This window comes from Oncorhynchus masou, chromosome 5, assembly GCF_036934945.1.
Source record: "Oncorhynchus masou masou isolate Uvic2021 chromosome 5, UVic_Omas_1.1, whole genome shotgun sequence".
NCBI classification, from domain to species: domain Eukaryota; kingdom Metazoa; phylum Chordata; class Actinopteri; order Salmoniformes; family Salmonidae; genus Oncorhynchus; species Oncorhynchus masou.
The window spans coordinates 28,366,087-28,389,651 of NC_088216.1; the positions used below are offsets into that span (position 1 = coordinate 28,366,087).

At 43.4% G+C, this 23,565-nt stretch overlaps 1 protein-coding gene and 1 pseudogene across 1 annotated transcript; both read left to right on the forward strand.

Annotated features, from left to right (window-relative positions):
- The first annotated feature begins 5,045 nt into the window (after positions 1 to 5,045).
- LOC135528732 (N-acetylmuramoyl-L-alanine amidase-like) lies at positions 5,046 to 12,420 on the forward strand (annotated as a pseudogene).
- A 3,620-nt stretch (positions 12,421 to 16,040) lies between these two features.
- LOC135528747 (N-acetylmuramoyl-L-alanine amidase-like) lies at positions 16,041 to 16,884 on the forward strand. The gene is made up of 2 exons (XM_064957826.1): positions 16,041 to 16,308; positions 16,553 to 16,884. The coding sequence occupies exons 1-2, from the start codon at positions 16,041 to 16,043 to the stop codon at positions 16,882 to 16,884; spliced, it is 600 nt and encodes a 199-aa protein (XP_064813898.1).
- The last annotated feature ends 6,681 nt before the right edge of the window (positions 16,885 to 23,565 follow it).

Sequence of the window (23,565 nt, forward strand, 5' to 3'; positions counted from 1 at the left end):
CAATAGCAAACGCGAATTCTTCATTAGAGTCAAAAAATCGTATATTTTTTCCTGTTCTCAGTAAGGTAAGTAAGTCTTCCCATAATGAGAAGGACCGATATTGCACGCATTCGACATTTTCGAAAAACACGTTACTTGGATCATATCGAATCTGATATACTGCTATACAACTTGTTTATATTGCCAATTTATCGGTCATCCATGGAGGAGCAGTTAGTTTGTGCCATGAACCAATTCATACCACTCTCTGCTTGCCACATTCTAAATGGTTAAGTCACTAATTGAAGACTCTATTGCAGAAAATGCTCAAGAGGCAATTCCGTACACTGAAAGCCCAGGGAAGACTCCCACTAGACCTCCCTCTGAGACCAATGAAGGCCTGGCTCCTGGCAGGGAAAAGAGTCTTCTTGGAGTGAGTGCAGTGATCTCAGACTAGTTTTGAATTGTACCAAACGTTATACTTCATTTAGGTAACTTGAGTTCATCACATCATTAGACAAGTGTAAATGATAACAGGAATGTATCAAAATATATTAGATGACAGCAATAGTTTGATAGATAGTGTAGACATACATAGTCTGATACATTTCCATATTCACATGAAGGCGTGAGACAGAGACATGGAAGAGATGCAGGAAGGTCTGTGTAGCTGAATTGGTGAGGACTATGTAGAGCAAACAGTACACCCACTGTAAAGCCCTTAAGATATCAGCAAGCTCATTTTTGGACCAAAAGAGAAAAACAGTAGCTATCAGTTCAAATTAATAATTTCTCCCATCATTTCAATGATGGACCAGTGTCCAGTCTCACCTGATACATCAACAGTCTGTTAATGACATATTATGTTGTTACATAGACTTGGGATACAAAGAGGGGCCTGGAATTACAGGAGACAGAGAGAGTTCTCCTGGTCAGTTGCCAGAGAGTTCAGGATGAATTAAGGATGTCTGATTTCACCGTGGACTCGGCGCCCAACGAAGCCATCCAGCTTCTGAAAGAGGAGTGTTGGAAGTTGAACTTCTTGCACCTAAAGGATGAGACATGCAAGGCCACTGAGGTAAGACATAAGAGCCATCTGCAATGCCAATATTGTTTCTTTGAATAAAATGTCAAGCATCATTGTCATTTCTGTGTATAATATGGTGTTCAAAGTTGGTCAATGTTACAGTCAACGTTGGATGTCTGGTTTGTTGTATTTGTGAAGTAGCTATAGGATAGTTATGTATGTCTCTGTCCATTTACAGCTCACTGAGCTGTATGGACATTCTGAGACCTCTTCAAAGGAAACTCAAATTGAAGAGAAAAGTCCAAAGACCAAGTGCCCGTCCAGCGTCGCTGGGGCTGCTGACATTGACAACACCAATGAGGAAGCTTCAGAGGAGTCTCCGAATAACAATGTGGTGGATGTTCAGGATGAGTCGCTGGCCCTGGTCAGTGTGGAGAAAGACGCTGCTGGAGATGGAAAGGTCCTCAGCAAGGTGGTGTGCAGAGGAGTCCCTGAGGTGTGCAGCGGAGGTCCTGAGGTGTGCAGCGGAGGTCCTGAGGTGTGCAGCGGAGGTCCTGAGGTGAGGTGTGCAGTGGAGGTCCTGAGGTGTGCAGTGGAGGTCCTGAGGTGTGCAGTGGAGGTCTTGAGGTGTGCAGTGGAGGTCTTGAGGTGTGCAGTGGAGGTCTTGAGGTGTGCAGGAGGTCCTGAGGTGTGCAGCGGAGGTCTTGAGGTGTGCAGTGGAGGTCCTGAGGTGTGCAGCGGAGGTCTTGAGGTGTGCAGTGGAGGTCTTGAGGTGTGCAGTGGAGGTCCTGAGGTGTGCAGTGGAGGTCTTGAGGTGTGCAGTGGAGGTCCTGAGGTGTGCAGTGGAGGTCTTGAGGTGTGCAGTGGAGGTCTTGAGGTGTGCAGTGGAGGTCCTGAGGTGTGCAGCGGAGGTCTTGAGGTGTGCAGTGGAGGTCCTGAGGTGTGCAGTGGAGGTCTTGAGGTGTGCAGTGGAGGTCTTGAGGTGTGCAGTGGAGGTCTTGAGGTGTGCAGTGGAGGTCCTGAGGTGTGCAGCGGAGGTCTTGAGGTGTGCAGTGGAGGTCCTGAGGTGTGCAGCGGAGGTCTTGAGGTGTGCAGCAGAGGTCCTGAGGTGTGCAGCAGAGGTCCTGAGGTGTGCAGTGGAGGTCTTGAGGTATGCAGTGGAGTCCCTGAGGTGTCAAACCCAGTGGAAGAGGTGTCTAGTGATACAAAGACAAAGGCTGCTGAAGAACTTCGGGACACTGAAAATGTCCTCAGCAAGGTGGTGAAATCCAAAGGGTGGCTGAAGGAGGGCTGGGAAGATCAGCTGACCAAAGACTTCAATGATATGATTGCAAGACTCCCAAAGGTAAGGAACAAGAAGCCTGTTTCGTGAATGAAAGGTCAACTGTCTTTCTAAGTGGGGTGCATCAGGGTTGTCTGAAACTGGACAATATTATAAATTAGCTACTATAATCTTTGACTTTGGATGTCTGTGGTATGTTTTGTGAAACAGCTAAAGGACATATGTGTTGTTCTTACTCTTTCACTGCTCCTCATGGTCTGTTTAGTCCTATTTTGGATCCAACGAGAGCCTTCCTGAGATGTGTATCAGAGGACCAAATGTGTGCAGTGGAGTGCCTGATGTGTCAAATGCAGTGGGAGAGGTGTCCAGTGACACAATGACGACTGAAGCTGCTGAAGACCTTCTGGACACTGGAAATGTCCTGAGAAAGGTGGTGCAGCTATCCACCGAGAGCCATGCTGAGGTGTGCAATGAAGAGGCTGAGCTGTGTAGCGGTCCTGAGGTGTGCAGCGGAGGTCCTGAGGTATGCAGTGGAGTCCCTGAGGTGTGCAGAGGAGGTCCTGAGGTGTGCAGAGTCCTGAGGTGTGCAGTGGAGGTCCTGAGGTATGCAGTGGAGGTCCTGAGGTGTGCAGTGGAGGTCCTGAGGTATGCAGTGGAGGTCCTGAGGTATGCAGTGGAGTCCCTGAGGTGTCAAACCCAGTGGAAGAGGTGTCCAGTGAATCAAAGACAAAGGCTGCTGAAGAACTTCGGGACACTGAAAATGTCCTCAGCAAGGTGGTGAAATCCAAAGGGTGGCTGAAGGAGGGCTGGGAAGATCAGCTGACCAAAGACTTCAATGATATGATTGCAAGACTCCCAAAGGTAAGGAACAAGAAGCCTGTTTCGTGAATGAAAGGTCAACTGTCTTTCTAAGTGGGGTGCATCAGGGTTGTCTGAAACTGGACAATATTATAAATTAGCTACTATAATCTTTGACTTTGGATGTCTGTGGTATGTTTTGTGAAACAGCTAAAGGACTTGTGTTGGTCTTACTCTTGCACTGCTCTGCATGGTCTGTTTAGTCCTATTTTGGATCCAACGAGAGCCTTCCTGAGGTGTGCAGTGGAGTGCCCGAGGTGTCGAACACAGCGGAAGTGGTGCGCAGTGAAACAAAGAAGCAGAAGAAAAATGGCGTTCTACGATTCTTCCGACGTGTGTGGAAGTTCTTCACATGCGCCAACAGCCTCCCCAAAGAGGAGTGACTCAAGCACACACAACTCCGGGCAACACTTTCTCCACCATCTCCCCCTTTCCTTCCAACTGGCTCTTTTTAATAATACAAATAAAGGGGATCTGAACCACAACAAAAAACTGCTTTCATGAGTGTTTTTCATATGACTTACGATGTACGTATGAAGAATGCTTTAAATAACACTTACTAATTAACTATCCAGACAATTAAGCTTTTTTAGAAGTGCTTAAGTATGCATTAATCACAGTATTACTGCATTACACACCCGTAAATATGTACAAGATCATTTGAGAGACTTTGCATATCAATTTAAGTTTGTTGGTTGAATTGCACCACTGTGGGCTATTTTCCTCATCAAAACCAAATCATAACTTTATTTGCATATCACATTTCTTACAGATGATGCATTTCAAAGTGCATAGAATATAAAAGGTTAGAAATACAAAAATGAGAAATGAAAATAGTAAAACAATCACAGTGGACATGAGAGACTAATGCACTAAAATAAATGAAAATAAATAAGATAAATACAATGGGGTAAAATAGATAGTAGGACTAAGCAAAAGCACGGCTAATAAGTAGCTCTTCAAAATGTCAACAGTTTCTGAGGCCTTCAGATCCTCCGGCAGGCTGTTCCAAAGGCCAGGACCATAGTGGCTGAAGGCAGCCTCACCACACGTTTTGGTTCTCACCTCTGGAACAACTAAAAGACCCGTGCCAGAGGATCTGAGGGACCGACCGGGCACATACAGTATCTTAAAAGCATATCAGACATGTACTCAGGTGCAGGGCAACGTAGTGCTTTTAAATTCAATTATAAAACAACAGGCAACCAACGCAGGGATTTAAAATAGTATGTTCAATTGTATCTCCTGACAACAGTTCAGTTATTTTGGTGTAATAGTGCTCTCCAGTGTTTCTGAGTAAAGGTTTAGATAAATAATGGTTGTCGTGGTGGGGCTTTGACAAAGCTATTGGAAGTTGCTAGTATGTCTTCTAAGTCAGTTTTAGGTTGCATAAGGAGACATTTCAAAGGAGGCTCCACAACTCAAAGGAGAGTACTTTGAAAATGGTTCTCTGGTCTGGCACTGATCAGAGAGAACTGTATTGTGGAAACCTGTTTTCACCTATCCAATGGTGTTGGATCAGATTTCTTGGCTGTCGGTCCAATTCAAACTCACAATCTCATGAAACAGACATCGACCAGTGTGTGAGATTGAAGTATTTAACAGGTGCATGTATCACAACTGTGCAGCATCAACACAGGAAGTGGTTTAGAGTCTTTCAAACCTGTTTGGCTGGCGGGAAGTGCCGCTGGTTTAGACAGGAAACTGAGCCCAACAGCCACTGAACACAAACAACCACATGTATCTGTGTCAGATGACCCACAGATGGTGATGATGTTCTATTAAATGTCATTCAATCAATATTCTACATCTTGTTGTCGTTAATGTATGAATTTCAAGTTTGATCCGAATAGATGATAGAGCTGATGAATGAGACAGGCCCCTAGACAGAGTTGTGAAATGTCTCAGCTTCCCATTGTTAAGATAGCATCAGATCAGATGTCTCAAATGAGGAGGATACACAGGATGGCAAGACATGAGGATCCATTCACCCAACAACATCAACCACACCCACACCTCCGTGTTCAACACCACTCTCTTTGGCTTATTCGACAAAGGACCGTGGTGAGGAGAGAGGGGTCGTTCTGACCCAAGATGGCACCACAGGGGACATCGCTCCCATGCTTCTAGGCATTGAGGTGGGTCTGAAAGCGAAGCTGGGCATGTTTCCCCTCACCTTGGCCAAAAACCTAGGGTTATTGTTCCTTAGCTTCCAGGACGGCTGCTGGGACAACGTGACCCACCCCAGAGTGTTCCAGATGTCGCGGGTGCTCACCCTGGCCACCGATGCCCTCGCCAACAGGGTGGGTCCATCTTGAGCATGGATCTTACCAGCCTGGCCCCCTCTGAACAGCCTGGTAAACTCAGCGAGGTGCTGAAGGGTTACCACAACCATGTCCTGGAGGGGTAAGACCTGGGGTTGTATCCAGCCACATCGGCCCCAAGCGTAGAGAGACTGCCCAAGCCCTGCTGGGCACCCTGGACACCCAGAGGCAGGTGATGGAGAGCCTATACCTGGTGTGGAGGCTGGAGGACACTCAGTGGATAGCCAAGGATACAGGGGTGGAAAAATGCAGTGAGAGACGGAATGCTGGAATTTGTCCACAGATACTGGAGTGAGTCTCAGGGAAGGAGAGAGGGAATCATTTACCCCTGTAATTATGAAATTGTAGGTGATAAATGGCTACTCATTTGAAGTTTACAGAATATTGGTCTGTAAACATGAAGAGTAATTGAACCTGTTCTACTCTGGTTCAACCTCTCCTCTCCAGACTGCCCTCCCATCATCCCACGGTGTCATTGGGGGGTCGAAACCCTACCGAGGGTCCCCCTTCCCTCTTGCCCTGCCCCTCCCCTTCCTGTATATCCACCACACCTTCGAGCCAGACAAGCCCTGTCACTCCTTCAAGCAGTTCTCCAGGAGCATGAGGGCCATGCAGCGCTTCCACCAAGAAGTCCGCGGCTGGGCCGAAATCGTATATAGGTGAACTTTGACCCCCTCATCCATTCGCAGATATTAACAAACCCTTTATACTAAGCTTCAAAGACGGAGACAAGAGTGCTGTGTCAGCCTACAATTACTGAAGCAGTCATATTATACTGTAGCAAATCTTAACATGATGTTATACAGTATAACCTGAAGCAAAATATAATAACAAGATGCTATAACAAGAATCAGGGTTGTGAGATAATGCAATTTGTTCTATCACTCCAACTCCTAAATGTATGTTCCCCTCAGCTTTGTAGGTGGGTTCTGACCGGTACATCTACGAGGGGCGCGGCTGGCATCACCTTGGCAACCACACCAGGGGGCAGAACCCTTATGGTTAAGGCGTGGCCTTCATTGGCAACTACTCCTCCTCTCTGCCCTCACGCCACGCCCTGGATCTGGTGCACCAACACCTGGCCAAGTGTGCAGTGGATGGCGGGCGCCTGCAGGCCAACTTCACCCTCCACGGGCACCGGCAGCTGGTGGACACCTCATGTCCAGGAGACGCCCTCTACTCAGAGATCAGGGGCTGGGAGCACTTTAGGGTGAGAGACTGTTCAGTATTATAGGCTACTATACTGTCAGTCAATGTCAAATGAAACCTTTTAATACATACACAATTGTCACGACTTCCACCGAAGTCGGCCCTTCTCCTTGTTCAGTTGGTGTTCGGCGGTCGACGTCACCGGCTTTCTAGTCACCACACATCTATATTCCAGTTTTATTTTGTTTTGTCTGTATTACACACACCTGGTTTCAATTCCCATATCATGTTCCTTATTTAACCCTCTGGCATACACGTCTGTTCTGTCCGTGATTGTTGGTGTCTTTAGTGGTTGTTGTATGTGCTAGTTTGTATGTATGTTCCTATTTGGAATTTTTGCCTGACTTTTTGAGTAAACTCCGTTGTGTTGCTCAAAACCTGTGTCCTGCGCCTGACTCCGCGAAATCTCTGCACCTAATCGCTGACAACAATCAAAAGGGCATCACAGTTGCACCAGAACACTATTCAGTCATTATACAATTGTGTCCTTTTTCCTACATTAGACATTAGTGATAAACACCAACATTAATCTTTTTGTCCACTGTTGATATTGATGCTACCGACATGCTACTGGCATAGCAACATTTTACAGGAAACCAGCAAATCGAGAAAGGACCAATGAAGAAGACAAGCGTGTAAAAAGCAGCATGGAATAAAACCAATTTTGTCAAAATGTCTCTTTGGATTGTATGGGGGTATCAATTTGTTATATCCATGATAATAGTGTGTTTTAGAGTTATAACAGTTTATAAGACTCACCCTTATGGTTGTCACTGTGTCACGACTTTCCCTGAAGTTGGTCCCTCACCTTGTTCGGGCGGTGTTCAGCGGTCGACGTCACCGGCCTTCTAGCCACCGCCGATCCACTTTTCATTTTCCATTTGTTTTGTCTTTGTTGTACACACCTGATTTCAATCCCACAATTACCTGTTCATTACTTAACCCTCTGTTCCCCACTGGTTTTTGTGAGTGATTGTTTATTGTACTTTCGGTCTGTCATGGTGTGCTTGTATTTGTTACTTTGCCTATTTGACATTTTGAGTAAAAGTACGTTGATTACACATATCTGCTGTCCTGCGCCTGACTCTCTACACCAGCTACACCTAGGACCCATATCGCACTGCTTCACATTACAGTATTGTAACACAACAGAGAGACATGTACAGTATACTGAACAAAAATATTAGAGCAACATGTAAAGTGTTGGTCCCATGTTTCATGAGCTAAAATAAAAAATAATTTCTCTCCAATTTTGTGCTGAAATAATCCATCCACCTGATAGGAGTGGCATTTCAAGAAGCTGATTAAACAGCATGTTCATTACACGGGTGCACCTTGTCCTGGGGACACTACAGAGCCACTCTAAAATGAGCAATTTTGTCACACTACAAAATACCTCAGATGTATCAAGTTGAGGGAGTTTGTAATTGGCATGCTGACTGCATTAATGTCCACTACAGCTATTGCCAGATAATTGAATGTCAATGTATCTACCATAAGCCACCTCCAAAGTTGTTTTAGAGAATATGGCAGTATGTCCAATAGGCCTCACAACCGCAGACCACCTGTAACCACGCCAGCCCAGGACCTCCACATCGAGCCAGACAGGCCCTGTCACTCCTTCAAGCAGTTCTCCAGGAGCATGAGGGCCATGCAGCGCTTCCACCAAGAAGTCCGCGGCTGGGCCGAAATCGTATATAGGTGAACTTTGACCCCCTCATCCATTCGCAGATATTAACAAACCCTTTATACTAAGCTTCAAAGACGGAGACAAGAGTGCTGTGTCAGCCTACAATTACTGAAGCAGTCATATTATACTGTAGCAAATCTTAACATGATGTTATACAGTATAACCTGAAGCAAAATATAATAACAAGATGCTATAACAAGAATCAGGGTTGTGAGAAAATGCAATTTGTTCTATCACTCCAACTCCTAAATGTATGTTCCCCTCAGCTTTGTAGGTGGGTTCTGACCGGTACATCTACGAGGGGCGCGGCTGGCATCACCTTGGCAACCACACCAGGGGGCAGAACCCTTATGGTTACGGCGTGGCCTTCATTGGCAACTACTCCTCCTCTCTGCCCTCACGCCACGCCCTGGATCTGGTGCACCAACACCTGGCCAAGTGTGCAGTGGATGGCGGGCGCCTGCAGGCCAACTTCACCCTCCACGGGCACCGGCAGCTGGTGGACACCTCATGTCCAGGAGACGCCCTCTACTCAGAGATCAGGGGCTGGGAGCACTTTGGGGTGAGAGACTGTTCAGTATTATAGGCTACTATACTGTCAGTCAATGTCAAATGAAACCTTTTAATACATACACAATTGTCACGACTTCCACCGAAGTCGGCCCTTCTCCTTGTTCAGTTGGTGTTCGGCGGTCGACGTCACCGGCTTTCTAGTCACCACACATCTATATTCCAGTTTTATTTTGTTTTGTCTGTATTACACACACCTGGTTTCAATTCCCATATCATGTTCCTTATTTAACCCTCTGGCATACACGTCTGTTCTGTCCGTGATTGTTGGTGTCTTTAGTGGTTGTTGTATGTGCTAGTTTGTATGTATGTTCCTATTTGGAATTTTTGCCTGACTTTTTGAGTAAACTCCGTTGTGTTGCTCAAAACCTGTGTCCTGCGCCTGACTCCGCGAAATCTCTGCACCTAATCGCTGACAACAATCAAAAGGGCATCACAGTTGCACCAGAACACTATTCAGTCATTATACAATTGTGTCCTTTTTCCTACATTAGACATTAGTGATAAACACCAACATTAATCTTTTTGTCCACTGTTGATATTGATGCTACCGACATGCTACTGACATAGCAACATTTTACAGGAAACCAGCAAATCGAGAAAGGACCAATGAAGAAGACAAGCGTGTAAAAAGCAGCATGGAATAAAACCAATTTTGTCAAAATGTCTCTTTGGATTGTATGGGGGTATCAATTTGTTATATCCATGATAATAGTGTGTTTTAGAGTTATAACAGTTTATAACACTCACCCTTATGGTTGTCACTGTGTCACGACTTTCCCTGAAGTTGGTCCCTCACCTTGTTCGGGCGGTGTTCAGCGGTCGACGTCACCGGCCTTCTAGCCACCGCCGATCCACTTTTCATTTTCCATTTGTTTTGTCTTTGTTGTACACACCTGATTTCAATCCCACAATTACCTGTTCATTACTTAACCCTCTGTTCCCCACTGGTTTTTGTGAGTGATTGTTTATTGTACTTTCGGTCTGTCATGGTGTGCTTGTATTTGTTACTTTGCCTATTTGACATTTTGAGTAAAAGTACGTTGATTACACATATCTGCTGTCCTGCGCCTGACTCTCTACACCAGCTACACCTAGGACCCATATCGCACTGCTTCACATTACAGTATTGTAACACAACAGAGAGACATGTACAGTATACTGAACAAAAATATTAGAGCAACATGTAAAGTGTTGGTCCCATGTTTCATGAGCTAAAATAAAAAATAATTTCTCTCCAATTTTGTGCTGAAATAATCCATCCACCTGATAGGAGTGGCATTTCAAGAAGCTGATTAAACAGCATGTTCATTACACGGGTGCACCTTGTCCTGGGGACAATACAGAGCCACTCTAAAATGAGCAATTTTGTCACACTACAAAATACCTCAGATGTATCAAGTTGAGGGAGTTTGTAATTGGCATGCTGACTGCATTAATGTCCACTAGAGCTATTGCCAGATAATTGAATGTCAATGTATCTACCATAAGCCACCTCCAAAGTTGTTTTAGAGAATATGGCAGTATGTCCAATAGGCCTCACAGCCACAGACCACCTGTAACCACGCCAGCCCAGGACCTCCACATCTGACTTCTTCACCTGTGGGATCGTCTGAGATCAGCCACCCGGACAGCTGAGGATAATGCCACTTTGTGGGGAAAAACTCATTCTGATTGGCTGGGCCTGGCTCCCCAGTGGGTGGGCCTATGCCCAGTCATGTGAAATCCATAGATTAGGGCCGAATTTATTGATTTAAATTGACTGATTTCCTTATATGAACTTATAACTTAGTAAAATCGTTGACATTGTAGCATGTTGCATTTATGACTTTGATCTTAGCCTATATCAAATTGCTAAATTAATTGTTAATTAAAAGTTAATTACAATTAAATTACTGTAAACATTGCCATTAACTCTAAAATAACATCAGTTTTAGTGGGAGTAGGGAGAATGTTTGGCCCCATTGGAAAACTTTGAAATCGTTTTGGCTAATGAATTATACATCTTGGCTATCTGTCCAACTCATGAAACACATATTGACCAGGATATTGAGAGTGAAATGTTTTACAGGTATGTAAGTTAATATTCAATTAAACATTTATTAAAACAGGCCTAAATCCTCGATTTCAGTCAAATGATTGTAAACTCAAAGTATTGAACATTATTTTGAATATTCTTATTAATTTTGTATTTTGTAAAATGCTGTCATATTTATTTGCTTTATCAGCATGGATTAACAATCATGGCATATTTGTTCAATCAAAACTGATTTAATTATTTTCATACACTTTCAATGTATTAAAAGTACAGTATAATGTTAAAAATCCACCTCTAGTAATTGTTGATACCTAAGCATACAGTAAATCGTATTGATTGATTCTGTAATTAATTTCATATAGCCTACTTTAAATAGCCTGTTGTCTTCCATTTGGAAGAGATTTTTAAACCAACACATTTTAATACTTTATTACATGTTTTATATATTTCTCTAATCCATTTGTATGCGAATTTCCATCGCCAATAATCCATCATAAATGACGTTTTTTTTCCAGTGACATCGCGTAAAAAAGTTGCAGGATCTGTAATCATTAGGGAGAAATAGGATTGGCCAGAGGCAAATGATACAACAGGATAAATAAATGTGCTTAGAAATGTACGACGTTGTGCGCAATAAGGAACGAGTCACCATAGATATAGAATCTATATTAGAATCCCATGCTCGTCACAATGTCCAATAACATACATTTGAATTCAGAATTCTATGTGTATTACTCAGAGGTTAATTTATTCACAATCACAACCAGCCTACAGTATATCAATAGCAAACGCCAATTCTTCATTCAAGTCAATCAAAAAAATCGTATATCTTTTCCTGTTCTCAGTAAGGTAAGTAGGTCTTCCTATAATGAGAAGGACCGATATTGCACGCATTCGACATTTTCGAAAAACACGTTATTGGATCATATCCAATTTGTTAGCTATACAACCAATTTATCGACCATCTAAGATGACTTGTGTCCTCATCATAATTAAAGGTCTCATTAATCTCATCTGCACTTTCATTGTTTATATTGCAGTTGTTGTTCTATGTAAAGTATAATGTATATTCTTCCCATTTAGATCACTTTTTCCAGCATTCATTTGAAAAATACAGATTTACTGTTGTAGACATCTGGTTTTGGGTTCTGTGCTCAGTAACCCTCGCTCTTTCTGCAGAGCTTTGGCCAACAAAAACAAATAATCAAAGAAGGGCTCATCACTCTCCATGGAGGAGCAGGTAGTTTGTGCCATGAACCAATTCATATCACTCTCTGCTTGCCACATTCTAAATGGTTAAGTCACTAATTGAAGACTCTATTGCAGAAAATGCTCAAGAGGCAATTCCGTACACTGAAAGCCCAGGGAAGACTCCCACTAGACCTCCCTCTGAGACCAATGAAGGCCTGGCTCCTGGCAGGGAAAAGAGTCTTCTTGGAGTGAGTGCAGTGATCTCAGACTAGTTTTGAATTGTACAAAACGTTATATTTCATTTAGGTAACTTGAGTTTATCACATTATTAGACAAGTGTAAATGATAACAGGAATGTATCAAAATATATTAGATGACAGCAATAGTGTGATAGATAGTGTAGACATACATAGTCTGATACATTTCCATATTCACATGAAGGCGTGAGACAGAGACATGGAAGAGATGCAGGAAGGTCTGTGTAGCTGAATTGGTGAGGACTATGTAGAGCAAACAGTACACCCACTGTAAAGCCCTTAAGATATCAGCAAGCTCATTTTTGGACCAAAAGAGAAAAACAGTAGCTATCAGTTCAAATTAATAATTTCTCCCATCATTTCAATGATGGACCAGTGTCCAGTCTCACCTGATACATCAACAGTCTGTTAATGACATATTATGTTGTTACATAGACTTGGGATACAAAAAGGGGCCTGGAATTACAGGAGACAGAGAGAGTTCTCCTGGTCAGTTGCCAGAGAGTTCAGGATGAATTAAGGATGTCTGATTTCACCGTGGACTCGGCGCCCAACGAAGCCATCCAGCTTCTGAAAGAGGAGTGTTGGAAGTTGAACTTCTTGCACCTAAAGGATGAGACATGCCAGGCCACTGAGGTAAGACATAAGAGCCGTCTGCAATGCCAATATTGTTTCTTTGAATAAAATGTCAAGCATCATTGTCATTTCTGTGTATAATATGGTGTTCAAAGTTGGTCAATGTTACAGTCAACTTTGGATGTCTTTGGTTTGTTGTATTTGTGAAGTAGCTATAGGATAGTTATGTATGTCTCTGTCCATTTACAGCTCACTGAGCTGTATGGACATTCTGAGACCTCTTCAAAGGAAACTCAAATTGAAGAGAAAAGTCCAAAGACCAAGTGCCCGTCCAGCGTCGCTGGGGCTGCTGACATTGACAACACCAATGAGGAGGCTTCAGAGGAGTCTCCGAATAACAATGTGGTGGATGTTCAGGATGAGTCGCTGGCCCTGGTCAGTGTGGAGAAAGACGCTGCTGGAGATGGAAAGGTCCTCAGCAAGGTGGTGAAGCCCAAAGGGTGTCTGAAGGAGAGCTGCAAAGATCAGCTAACCCCAACAATCTATGATATGATTATGGAACTACCAAAGGTAAGGAACAAGAAGCCTGTTTCGGAAATGAAAGGTCAAGTGTCTTTGCAAGTTGGGTGTATCAGAGATGTCTCAAACGGGATAATCATGTAAATAAACTGTTATAATCTTTGACTTTGGATGTCTGTGGTATGTTTTGTGAAAAAGGACAGATTTGTTTTGTTCTTACTCTTTCATTGCTCTGCATTGTCTGCTTAGTCCAATTTTGAATCCACTGAGAGCCTTCCTGAGATGTGTATCAGAGGACCAAATGTGTGCAGTGGAGTGCCTGATGTGTCAAATGCAGTGGGAGAGGTGTCCAGTGACACAATGACGACTGAAGCTGCTGAAGACCTTCTGGACACTGGAAATGTCCTGAGAAAGGTGGTGCAGCTATCCACCGAGAGCCATGCTGAGGTGTGCAATGAAGAGGCTGAGCTGTGTAGCGGTCCTGAGGTGTGCAGCAGAGGTCCTGAGGTGTGCAGCGGAGGTCCTGAGGTGTGCAGTGGAGGTCTTGAGGTGTGCAGCAGAGGTCCTGAGGTGTGCAGAGGAGTCCCTGAGGTGTGCAGCGGAGGTCCTGAGGTGTGCAGAGGAGTCCCTGAGGTGTGCAGTGGAGGTCTTGAGGTGTGCAGTGGAGGTCTTGAGGTGTGCAGTGGAGTTCCTGAGGTGTGCAGTGGAGGTCCTGAGGTGTGCAGCGGAGGTCCTGAGGTGTGCAGCGGAGGTCCTGAGGTGTGCAGCGGAGGTCTTGAGGTGTGCAGTGGAGGTCTTGAGGTGTGCAGTGGAGGTCCTGAGGTGTGCAGTGGAGGTCTTGAGGTGTGCAGTGGAGGTCTTGAGGTGTGCAGTGGAGGTCCTGAGGTGTGCAGTGGAGGTCCTGAGGTGTGCAGCGGAGGTCCTGAGGTGTGCGGTGGAGGTCCTGAGGTATGCAGTGGAGTCCCTGAGGTGTCAAACCCAGTGGAAGAGGTGTCCAGTGATACAAAGACAAAGGCTGCTGAAGAACTTCGGGACACTGAAAATGTCCTCAGCAAGGTGGTGAAATCCAAAGGGTGGCTGAAGGAGGGCTGGGAAGATCAGCTGACCAAAGACTTCAATGATATGATTGCAAGACTCCCAAAGGTAAGGAACAAGAAGCCTGTTTCGTGAATGAAAGGTCAACTGTCTTTCTAAGTGGGGTGCATCAGGGTTGTCTGAAACTGGACAATATTATAAATTAGCTACTATAATCTTTGACTTTGGATGTCTGTGGTATGTTTTGTGAAACAGCTAAAGGAGATATGTGTTGTTCTTACTCTTACACTGCTCCGCATGGTCTGTTTAGTCCTATTTTGGATCCAACGAGAGCCTTCCTGAGGTGTGCAGTGGAGTGCCCGAGGTGTCGAACACAGCGGAAGTGGTGCGCAGTGACACAAAGAAGCAGAAGAAAAATGGCGTTCTACGATTCTTCCGACGTGTGTGGAAGTTCTTCACATGTACCAACAGCTTCCCCAAAGAGGAGTGACTCAAGCACACACAACTCCGGGCCACACTTTCTCCACCATCTCCCCTTTCCTTCCAACTGGCTCTTTTTAATAATACAAATAAAGGGGATCTGAACCACATCAAAAAACTGCTTTCATGAGTGTTTTTCATATGACTTACGATGTACGTATGAAGAATGCTTTAAATAACACTTACTAATTAACTATCCAGACAATTAAGCTGTTTTAGAAGTGCTTAAGTATGCATTAATCACAGTATTACTGCATTACACACCCGTAAATATGTACAAGATCATTTGAGACACTTTGCGTATGAATGTAGGTTTGTGGTTGAATGGCTCTACTGTGGGCTATTTTACTAATCAAAACTAAATCGCAACTTTATTTGCAGAGCACATTTCTTACAGATGATGCATTTCAAAGTGCATAGAATATAAAATAATAAAAGCTTAGAAATATAAAAATGAGAAATGAAAATAGTAAAACAATCACAGTGGACATGAGAGACTAATGCACTAAAATAAATGAAAATAAATAAGATAAATACAATGGGGTAAAATAGATAGTAGGATTAAGCAAAAGCACGGCTAATAAGTAGCTCTTCAAAATGTCAACAGTTTCTGAGGCCTTCAGATCCTCCGGCAGGCTGTTCCAAAGGCCAGGACCATAGTGGCTGAAGGCAGCCTCACCACACGTTTTGGTTCTCACCTCTGGAACAACTAAAAGACCCGTGCCAGAGGATCTGAGGGACCGACCGGGCACATACAGTATCTTAAAAGCATATCAGACATGTACTCAGGTGCAGGGCAACGTAGTGCTTTTAAATTCAATTATAAAACAACAGGCAACCAACGCAGGGATTTAAAATAGCATGTTACAGTATGTTCAATTGTATCTCCTGACAACAGTTCAGTTATTTTGGTGTAATAGTGCTCTCCAGTGTTTCTGAGTAAAGGTTTAGATAAATAATGGTTGTCGTGGTGGGGCTTTGACAAAGCTATTGGAAGTTGCTAGTATGTCTTCTAAGTCAGTTTTAGGTTGCATAAGGAGACATTTCAAAGGAGGCTCCACAACTCAAAGGAGAGTGCCCTCCCATCATCCCACGGTGTCATTGGGGGGTCGAAACCCTACCGAGGGTCTCCTTCCCTCTCTTGCCCTGCCCATCCCCTTCCTGTATATCCACCACACCTTCGAGCCAGACAGGCCCTGTCACTCCTTCAAGCAGTTCTCCAGGAGCATGAGGGCCATGCAGCGCTTCCACCAAGAAGACCGCGGCTGGGCTGAACTTTGACCCCCTCATCCATTCGCAGATATTAACAAACCCTTTATACTAAGCTTCAAAGACGGAGACAAGTGTGCTGTGTCAGCCTACAATTACTGAAGCAGTCATATCATATTATACTGTAGCAAATCTTAACATGATGTTATACAGTATAACCTGAAGCAAAATATAATAACAAGATGCTATAACATGAATCAGGGTTGTGAGATAATGCAATTTGTTCTATCACTCCAACTCCTAAATGTATGTTCCCCTCAGCTTTGTGGTGGGTTCTGAAGGGTACATCTACGAGGGGCGCGGCTGGCATCACCTTGGCAACCACACCAGGGGGCAGAACCCTTACGGTTACGGCGTGGCCTTCATTGGCAACTACTCCTCCTTTCTGCCCTCACGCCACGCCCTGGATCTGGTGCGCCAACACCTGGCCAAGTGTGCAGTGGATGGCGGGCGCCTGCAGGCCAACTTCACCCTCCACGGGCACCGGCAGCTGGTGGACACCTCATGTCCAGGAGACGCCCTCTACTCAGAGATCAGGGGCTGGGAGCACTTTGGGGTGAGAGACTGTTCAGTATTATAGGCTACTATACTGTCAGTCAATGTCAAATGAAACCTTTTAATACATTGTGACTACCCTCCCACTCTGTCTGCCGTATTCTGTTTATGTTCTTGTTGCAACTTGATTTTTGCACGCTCCATATCTTGTTTAAATGCCAATTCCTTTTCATATTTTATACGATCATGCTCTAGCTTCTCACGATCATGCTGCCGATCATGCTCTCTCTTCTCACGATCATGCTGCCGATCATGCTCTCTCTTTTCACGATCATGCTCCAGCTGTAACAGAAGCAGTTCTTTCTGCTGTTCAAAAAGAAGGCTACTAGGACTAACCGATGGAATGGCCATTGTAACGTTACTGTGAGACGACAAATCCTCAGCAGAGGCTGGCCCAGTGGTAACTTCAAGAATACCACTCTCCATCAGATTGGCCTTCAATATCAACCTAATAGAATTTTTTTAGACGTTTATCACTAATCTCAACCTTGTAGTGTTCCGCGACCTTCAACAGCTGTTCTTTAGTACCTAAATCTAACAATCCCTCCGATGGAGAGCGAATGAACTCATCTACATAAGACGCCATGACGCTCTTCCCTTCTGCTGAGCACACCAGACCACAACCCGAGAATTGACAATCACCCTGAGCACCACAGAAGAAAGATGAGATATGGAGCTTCCCCAAAACCTACAATAACTCAACCCTAGTCTTCGTGCAGATTTGCGGTGGGAATTTACGCACTGTAGCCCGCTGGCAAGGAAAAACTCCCCAGCATGCTGGCAAATTCCACCAAGCCACGGATGTGCCCCCGAGACAACTGCTCAGTCCACAGACACCACACAAAAATAACAAACATTAACCATGCCCAACATATTCCAAAAATGAAACACGTCGCTAAACCTATCAGGGGAAAAAGGCTATAGCTCCGGGTAGCAAGTTCCACTACCCTACCCAAATCTCCCACCGAGGTACACAGCCGATTACTCACCTCAGACTGACATCCCAACAGAAAGTAGAACAAGAGTTCAGGCTAGGCAGGGCCTGAAACTAACCATTATACTCTCTCCAACACAGCACACAAACCAAACAACAAAGGCAACCAATACTGGGCCTATCACACGCAAACAAAATATGCAAACCAAACACGTACCTCCACGGCCTCCCAAATCAATAGTTCAAAAGATCCCGGACGAGCCCCCACTTGTCACGAACCGGCTCAAAGCCCGTAACAAAGGGAGACAACGTGGAGATAAGGAGTAACAAAATATATATTTATTAACTAAAGCAACTAAGAAAAATATACAATGGTGTGTGTAATCAGTAATCAGTAGTGTAAGTGAGTGTTTTGCATGCATGAATGTGATAATGCAGGGTGTTGAACGGTGCCAATGCAAACAAACAAAAGGCCACCAAGAACCACAACACAATCTACAAAGGTGTCTGCATGGAGAGAGTCTCCTCCATGAATGTGGAAGAGGTCTATTTATCCTGGGACACACCTGGCCCAGGTGTTTCCCATGTAGCTGACGACCCTCCCCAACTCCGCCCACCGGCATCCTAATAAGGAAACAAGAACATAAACAGAATACGGCAGACAGAGTGGGAGGGTCGTCACAACTTACACAATTGTCACGACTTCCACCGAAGTCGGCCCTTCTCCTTGTTCAGTTGATGTTCGGCGGTCGACGTCACCGGCTTTCTAGTCACCACCGATCTATATTTCAGTTTTATTTTGTTTTGTCTGTATTACACACACCTGGTTTCAATTCCCATATCATGTTCCTTATTTAACCCTCTGGCATACACGTCTGTTCTGTCCGTGATTGTTGGTGTCTTTAGTGGTTGTTGTATGTGCTAGTTTGTATGTATGTTCCTATTTGGAATTTTTGCCTGACTTTGAGTAAACTCCGTTGTGTTGCTCAAAACCTGTGTCCTGCGCCTGACTCCGCGACATCTCTGCACCCATTCGCTGACAACAATCAAAAGGGCATCACAGTTGCACCAGAACACTATTCAGTCATTATACAATTGTGTCCTTTTTCCTACATTAGACATTAGTGATAAACACCAACATTAATCTTTTTGTCCACTGTTGATATTGATGCTGCCGACATGCTGCTGACATAGCAACCTTTTACAGGAAACCAGCACATCGAGAAAGGACCAATGAAGAAGACAAGCGTGTAAAAAGCAGCATGGAATAAAACCAATTTTGTCAAAATGTCTCATTGGATTGTATGGGGGTATCAATTTGTTATGTCCATGATAATAGTGTGTTTTAGAGTTATAACAGTTTATAACACTCACCCTTATGGTTGTCACTGTGTCACGACTTTCCCTGAAGTTGGTCCCTCACCTTGTTCGGGCGGTGTTCAGTGGTCGACGTCACCGGCCTTCTAGCCACCGCCGATCCACTTTTCATTTTCCATTTGTTTTGTCTTTGTTGTACACACCTGATTTCAATCCCACAATTACCTGTTCATTATCTAACCCTCTGTTCCCCACTGGTTTTTGTGAGTGATTGTTTATTGTACTTTCGGTCTGTCATGGTGTGCTTGTATTTGTTACTTTGCCTATTTGACATTTTGAGTAAAAGTACGTTGATTACACATATCTGCTGTCCTGCGCCTGACTCTCTACACCAGCTACACCTAGGACCCATATCTCACTGCTTCACATTACAGTATTGTAACACAACAGAGAGACATGTACAGTATACTGAACAAAAATATTAGAGCAACATGTAAAGTGTTGGTCCCATGTTTCATGAGCTGAAATAAAAAAGAACAGAAATGTTCCATATGCACAAAAAGCTTTTTTCTCTCCAATTTTGTGCTGAAATAATCCATCCACCTGATAGGAGTGGCATTTCAAGAAGCTGATTAAACAGCATGTTCATTACACGGGTGCACCTTGTCCTGGGGACAATACAGAGCCACTCTAAAATGAGCAATTTTGTCACACTACAAAATACCTCAGATGTATCAAGTTGAGGGAGTTTGTAATTGGCATGCTGACTGCATTAATGTCCACTAGAGCTATTGCCAGATAATTGAATGTCAATGTATCTACCATAAGCCACCTCCAAAGTTGTTTTAGAGAATATGGCAGTATGTCCAATAGGCCTCACAACCGCAGACCACCTGTAACCACGCCAGCCCAGGACCTCCACATCTGACTTCACCTGTGGGATCGTCTGAGATCAGCCACCCGGACAGCTGAGGATAATGCTACTTTGTGGGGAAAAACTCATTCTGATTGGCTGGGCCTGGCTCCCCAGTGGGTGGGCCTATGCCCAGTCATGTGAAATCCATAGATTAGGGCCGAATTTATTGATTTAAATTGACTGATTTCCTTATATGAACTTATAACTTAGTAAAATCGTTGACATTGTAGCATGTTGCATTTATGACTTTGATCTTAGCCTATATCAAATTGCTAATTAATTGTTAATTAAAAGTTAATTACAATTAAATTACTGTAAACATTGCCATTAACTCTAAAATAACATCAGTTTTAGTGGGAGTAGGGAGAATGTTTGGCCCCATTGGAAAACTTTGAAATCGTTTTGGCTAATGAATTATACATCTTGGCTATCTGTCCAACTCATGAAACACATATTGACCAGGATATTGAGAGTGAAATGTTTTACAGGTATGTAAGTTAATATTAAATTAAACATTTATTAAAACAGGCCTAAATCCTCGATTTCAGTCAAATGATTGTAAACTCAAAGTATTGAACATTATTTTGAATATTCTTATTAATTTTGTATTTTGTAAAATGCTGTCATATTTATTTGCTTTATCAGCATGGATTAACAATCATGGCATATTTGTTCAATCAAAACTGATTTTGCTATTTTCATACACTTTCAATGTATTAAAAGTACAGTATAATGTAAAAAAAAATCCACCTCTAGTAATTGTTGATACCTAATCATACAGTAAATCGTATTGATTGATTCTGTAATTAATTTCATATAGCCTACTTTAAATAGCCTGCTGTCTTCCATTTTGAAGCGATTTTTAAACCAACACATTTTAATACTTTATTACATGTTTTATATATTTCTCTAACCCGTTTGTATGCGAATTTCCATCGCCAATAAACCATCATAAATGACGTTTTTTTTCCAGTGACATCGCGTAAAAATGTTACAGGATCTGTATTTGTTAGGGAGAAATAGGATTGGCCAGAGGCAAATGATACAACAGGATAAATAAATGTGCTTAGAAATGTACGACGTTGTGCGCAATAAGGAACGAGTCACCATAGATATAGAATCTATATTAGAATCCCATGCTCGTCACAATGTCCAATAACATACATTTGAATTCCTAATTCTATGTGTATTACTCAGAGGTTAATTTATTCACAATCACAACCAGCCTACAGTATATAAATAGCAAACGCCAATTCTTCATTCAAGTCAATCAAAAAAATCGTATATCTTTTCCTGTTCTCAGTAAGGTAAGTAGGTCTTCCCATAATGAGAAGGACCGATATTGCACGCATTCGACATTTTCGAAAAACACGTTATTGGATCATATCCGATCTGTTAGCTATACAACCAATTTATCGATCATCTAAGATGACTTGTGTCCTCATCATAATTAAAGGTCTCATTAATCTCATCTGCACTTTCATTGTTTATATTGCAGTTGTTGTTCTATGTAAAGTATAATGTATATTCTTCCCATTTAGATCACTTTTTCCAGCATTCATTTGAAAAATACAGATTTACTGTTGTAGACATCTGGTTTTGGGTTCTGTGCTCAGTAACCCTCGCTTTTTCTGCAGAGCTTTGGCCAACAAAAACAAATAATCAAAGAAGGGCTCATCACTCTCCATGGAGGAGCAGTTAGTTTGTGCCATGAACCAATTCATATCACTCTCTGCATGCCACATTCTAAATGGTTAAGTTACTAATTGAAGACTCTATTGCAGAAAATGCTCAAGAGGCAATTCCGTACACTGAAAGCCCAGGGAAGACTCCCACTAGACCTCCCTCTGAGACCAATGAAGGCCTGGCTCCTGGCAGGGAAAAGAGTCTTCTTGGAGTGAGTGCAGTGATCTCAGACTAGTTTTGAATTGTACCAAACGTTATACTTCATTTAGGTAACTTGAGTTCATCACATCATTAGACAAGTGTAAATGATAACAGGAATGTATCAAAATATATTAGATGACAGCAATAGTGTGATAGATAGTGTAGACATACATAGTCTGATACATTTCCATATTCACATGAAGGCGTGAGACAGAGACATGGAAGAGATGGAGGAAGGTCTGTGTAGCTGAATTGGTGAGGACTATGTAGAGCAAACAGTACACCCACTGTAAAGCCCTTAAGATATCAGCAAGCTCATTTTTGGACCAAAAGAGAAAAACAGTAGCTATCAGTTCAAATTAATAATTTCTCCCATCATTTCAATGATGGACCAGTGTCCAGTCTCACCTGATACATCAACAGTCTGTTAATGACATATTATGTTGTTACATAGACTTGGGATACAAAAAGGGGCCTGGAATTACAGGAGACAGAGAGAGTTCTCCTGGTCAGTTGCCAGAGAGTTCAGGATGAATTAAGGATGTCTGATTTCACCGTGGACTCGGCGCCCAACGAAGCCATCCAGCTTCTGAAAGAGGAGTGTTGGAAGATGAACTTATTGCACCCAAAGGATGAGCCATGCAAGGCCACTGAGGTAAGACATAAGAGCCATCTGCAATGCCAATATTGTTTCTTTGAATAAAATGTCAAGGATCTTTGTCATTTCTGTGTATAATATGGTGTTCAAAGTTGGTCAATGTTACAGTCAACTTTGGATGTCTTTGGTTTGTTGTATTTGTGAAGTAGCTATAGGATAGTTATGTATGTCTCTGTCCATTTACAGCTCACTGAGCTGTATGGACATTCTGAGACCTCTTCAAAGGAAACTCTAATTGAAGAGAAAAGTCCAAAGACCAAGTGCCCGTCCAGCGTCACTGGGGCTGCTGCCATTGACAACACCAATGAGGAGGCTTCAGAGGAGTCTCCGAATAACAATGTGGTGGATGTTCAGGATGAGTCGCTGGCCCTGGTCAGTGTGGAGAAAGACGCTGCTGGAGATGGAAAGGTCCTCAGCAAGGTGGTGAAGCCCAAAGGGTGTCTGAAGGAGAGCTGCAAAGATCAGCTAACCCCAACAATCTATGATATGATTATGGAACTACCAAAGGTAAGGAACAAGAAGCCTGTTTCGGAAATGAAAGGTCAAGTGTCTTTGCAAGTTGGGTGTATCAGAGATGTCTCAAACGGGATAATAATGTAAATAAACTGTTATAATCTTTGACTTTGGATGTCTGTGGTATGTTTTGTGAAAAAGGACAGATATGTTTTGTTCTTACTCTTTCATCGCTCTGCATTGTCTGCTTAGTCCAATTTCGAATCCACTGAGAGCCTTCCTGAGATGTGTATCAGAGGTCCAAATGTGTGCAGTGGAGTGCCTGATGTGTCAAATGCAGTGGGAGAGGTGTCCAGTGACACAATGACGACTGAAACTGCTGAAGACCTTCTGGACACTGGAAATGTCCTGAGAAAGGTGGTGCAGCTATCCACCGAGAGCCATGCTGAGGTGTGCAATGAAGAGGCTGAGCTGTGTAGCGGTCCTGAGGTGTGCAGCAGAGGTCCTGAGGTGTGCAGAGGAGTCCCTGAGGTGTGCAGTG

Excerpts from the sequence above, each read along its gene's own strand:
- LOC135528747 (XM_064957826.1), top strand. The coding sequence starts at position 16,041 with ATGTCTTCTAAGTCAGTTTTAGGTTGCATAAGGAGACATTTCAAAGGA. Across the intron at positions 16,309-16,552 it reads AGAAGACCGCGGCTGGGCTG|ATGTTCCCCTCAGCTTTGTG; the intron begins AACTTTGACCCC and ends ACTCCTAAATGT.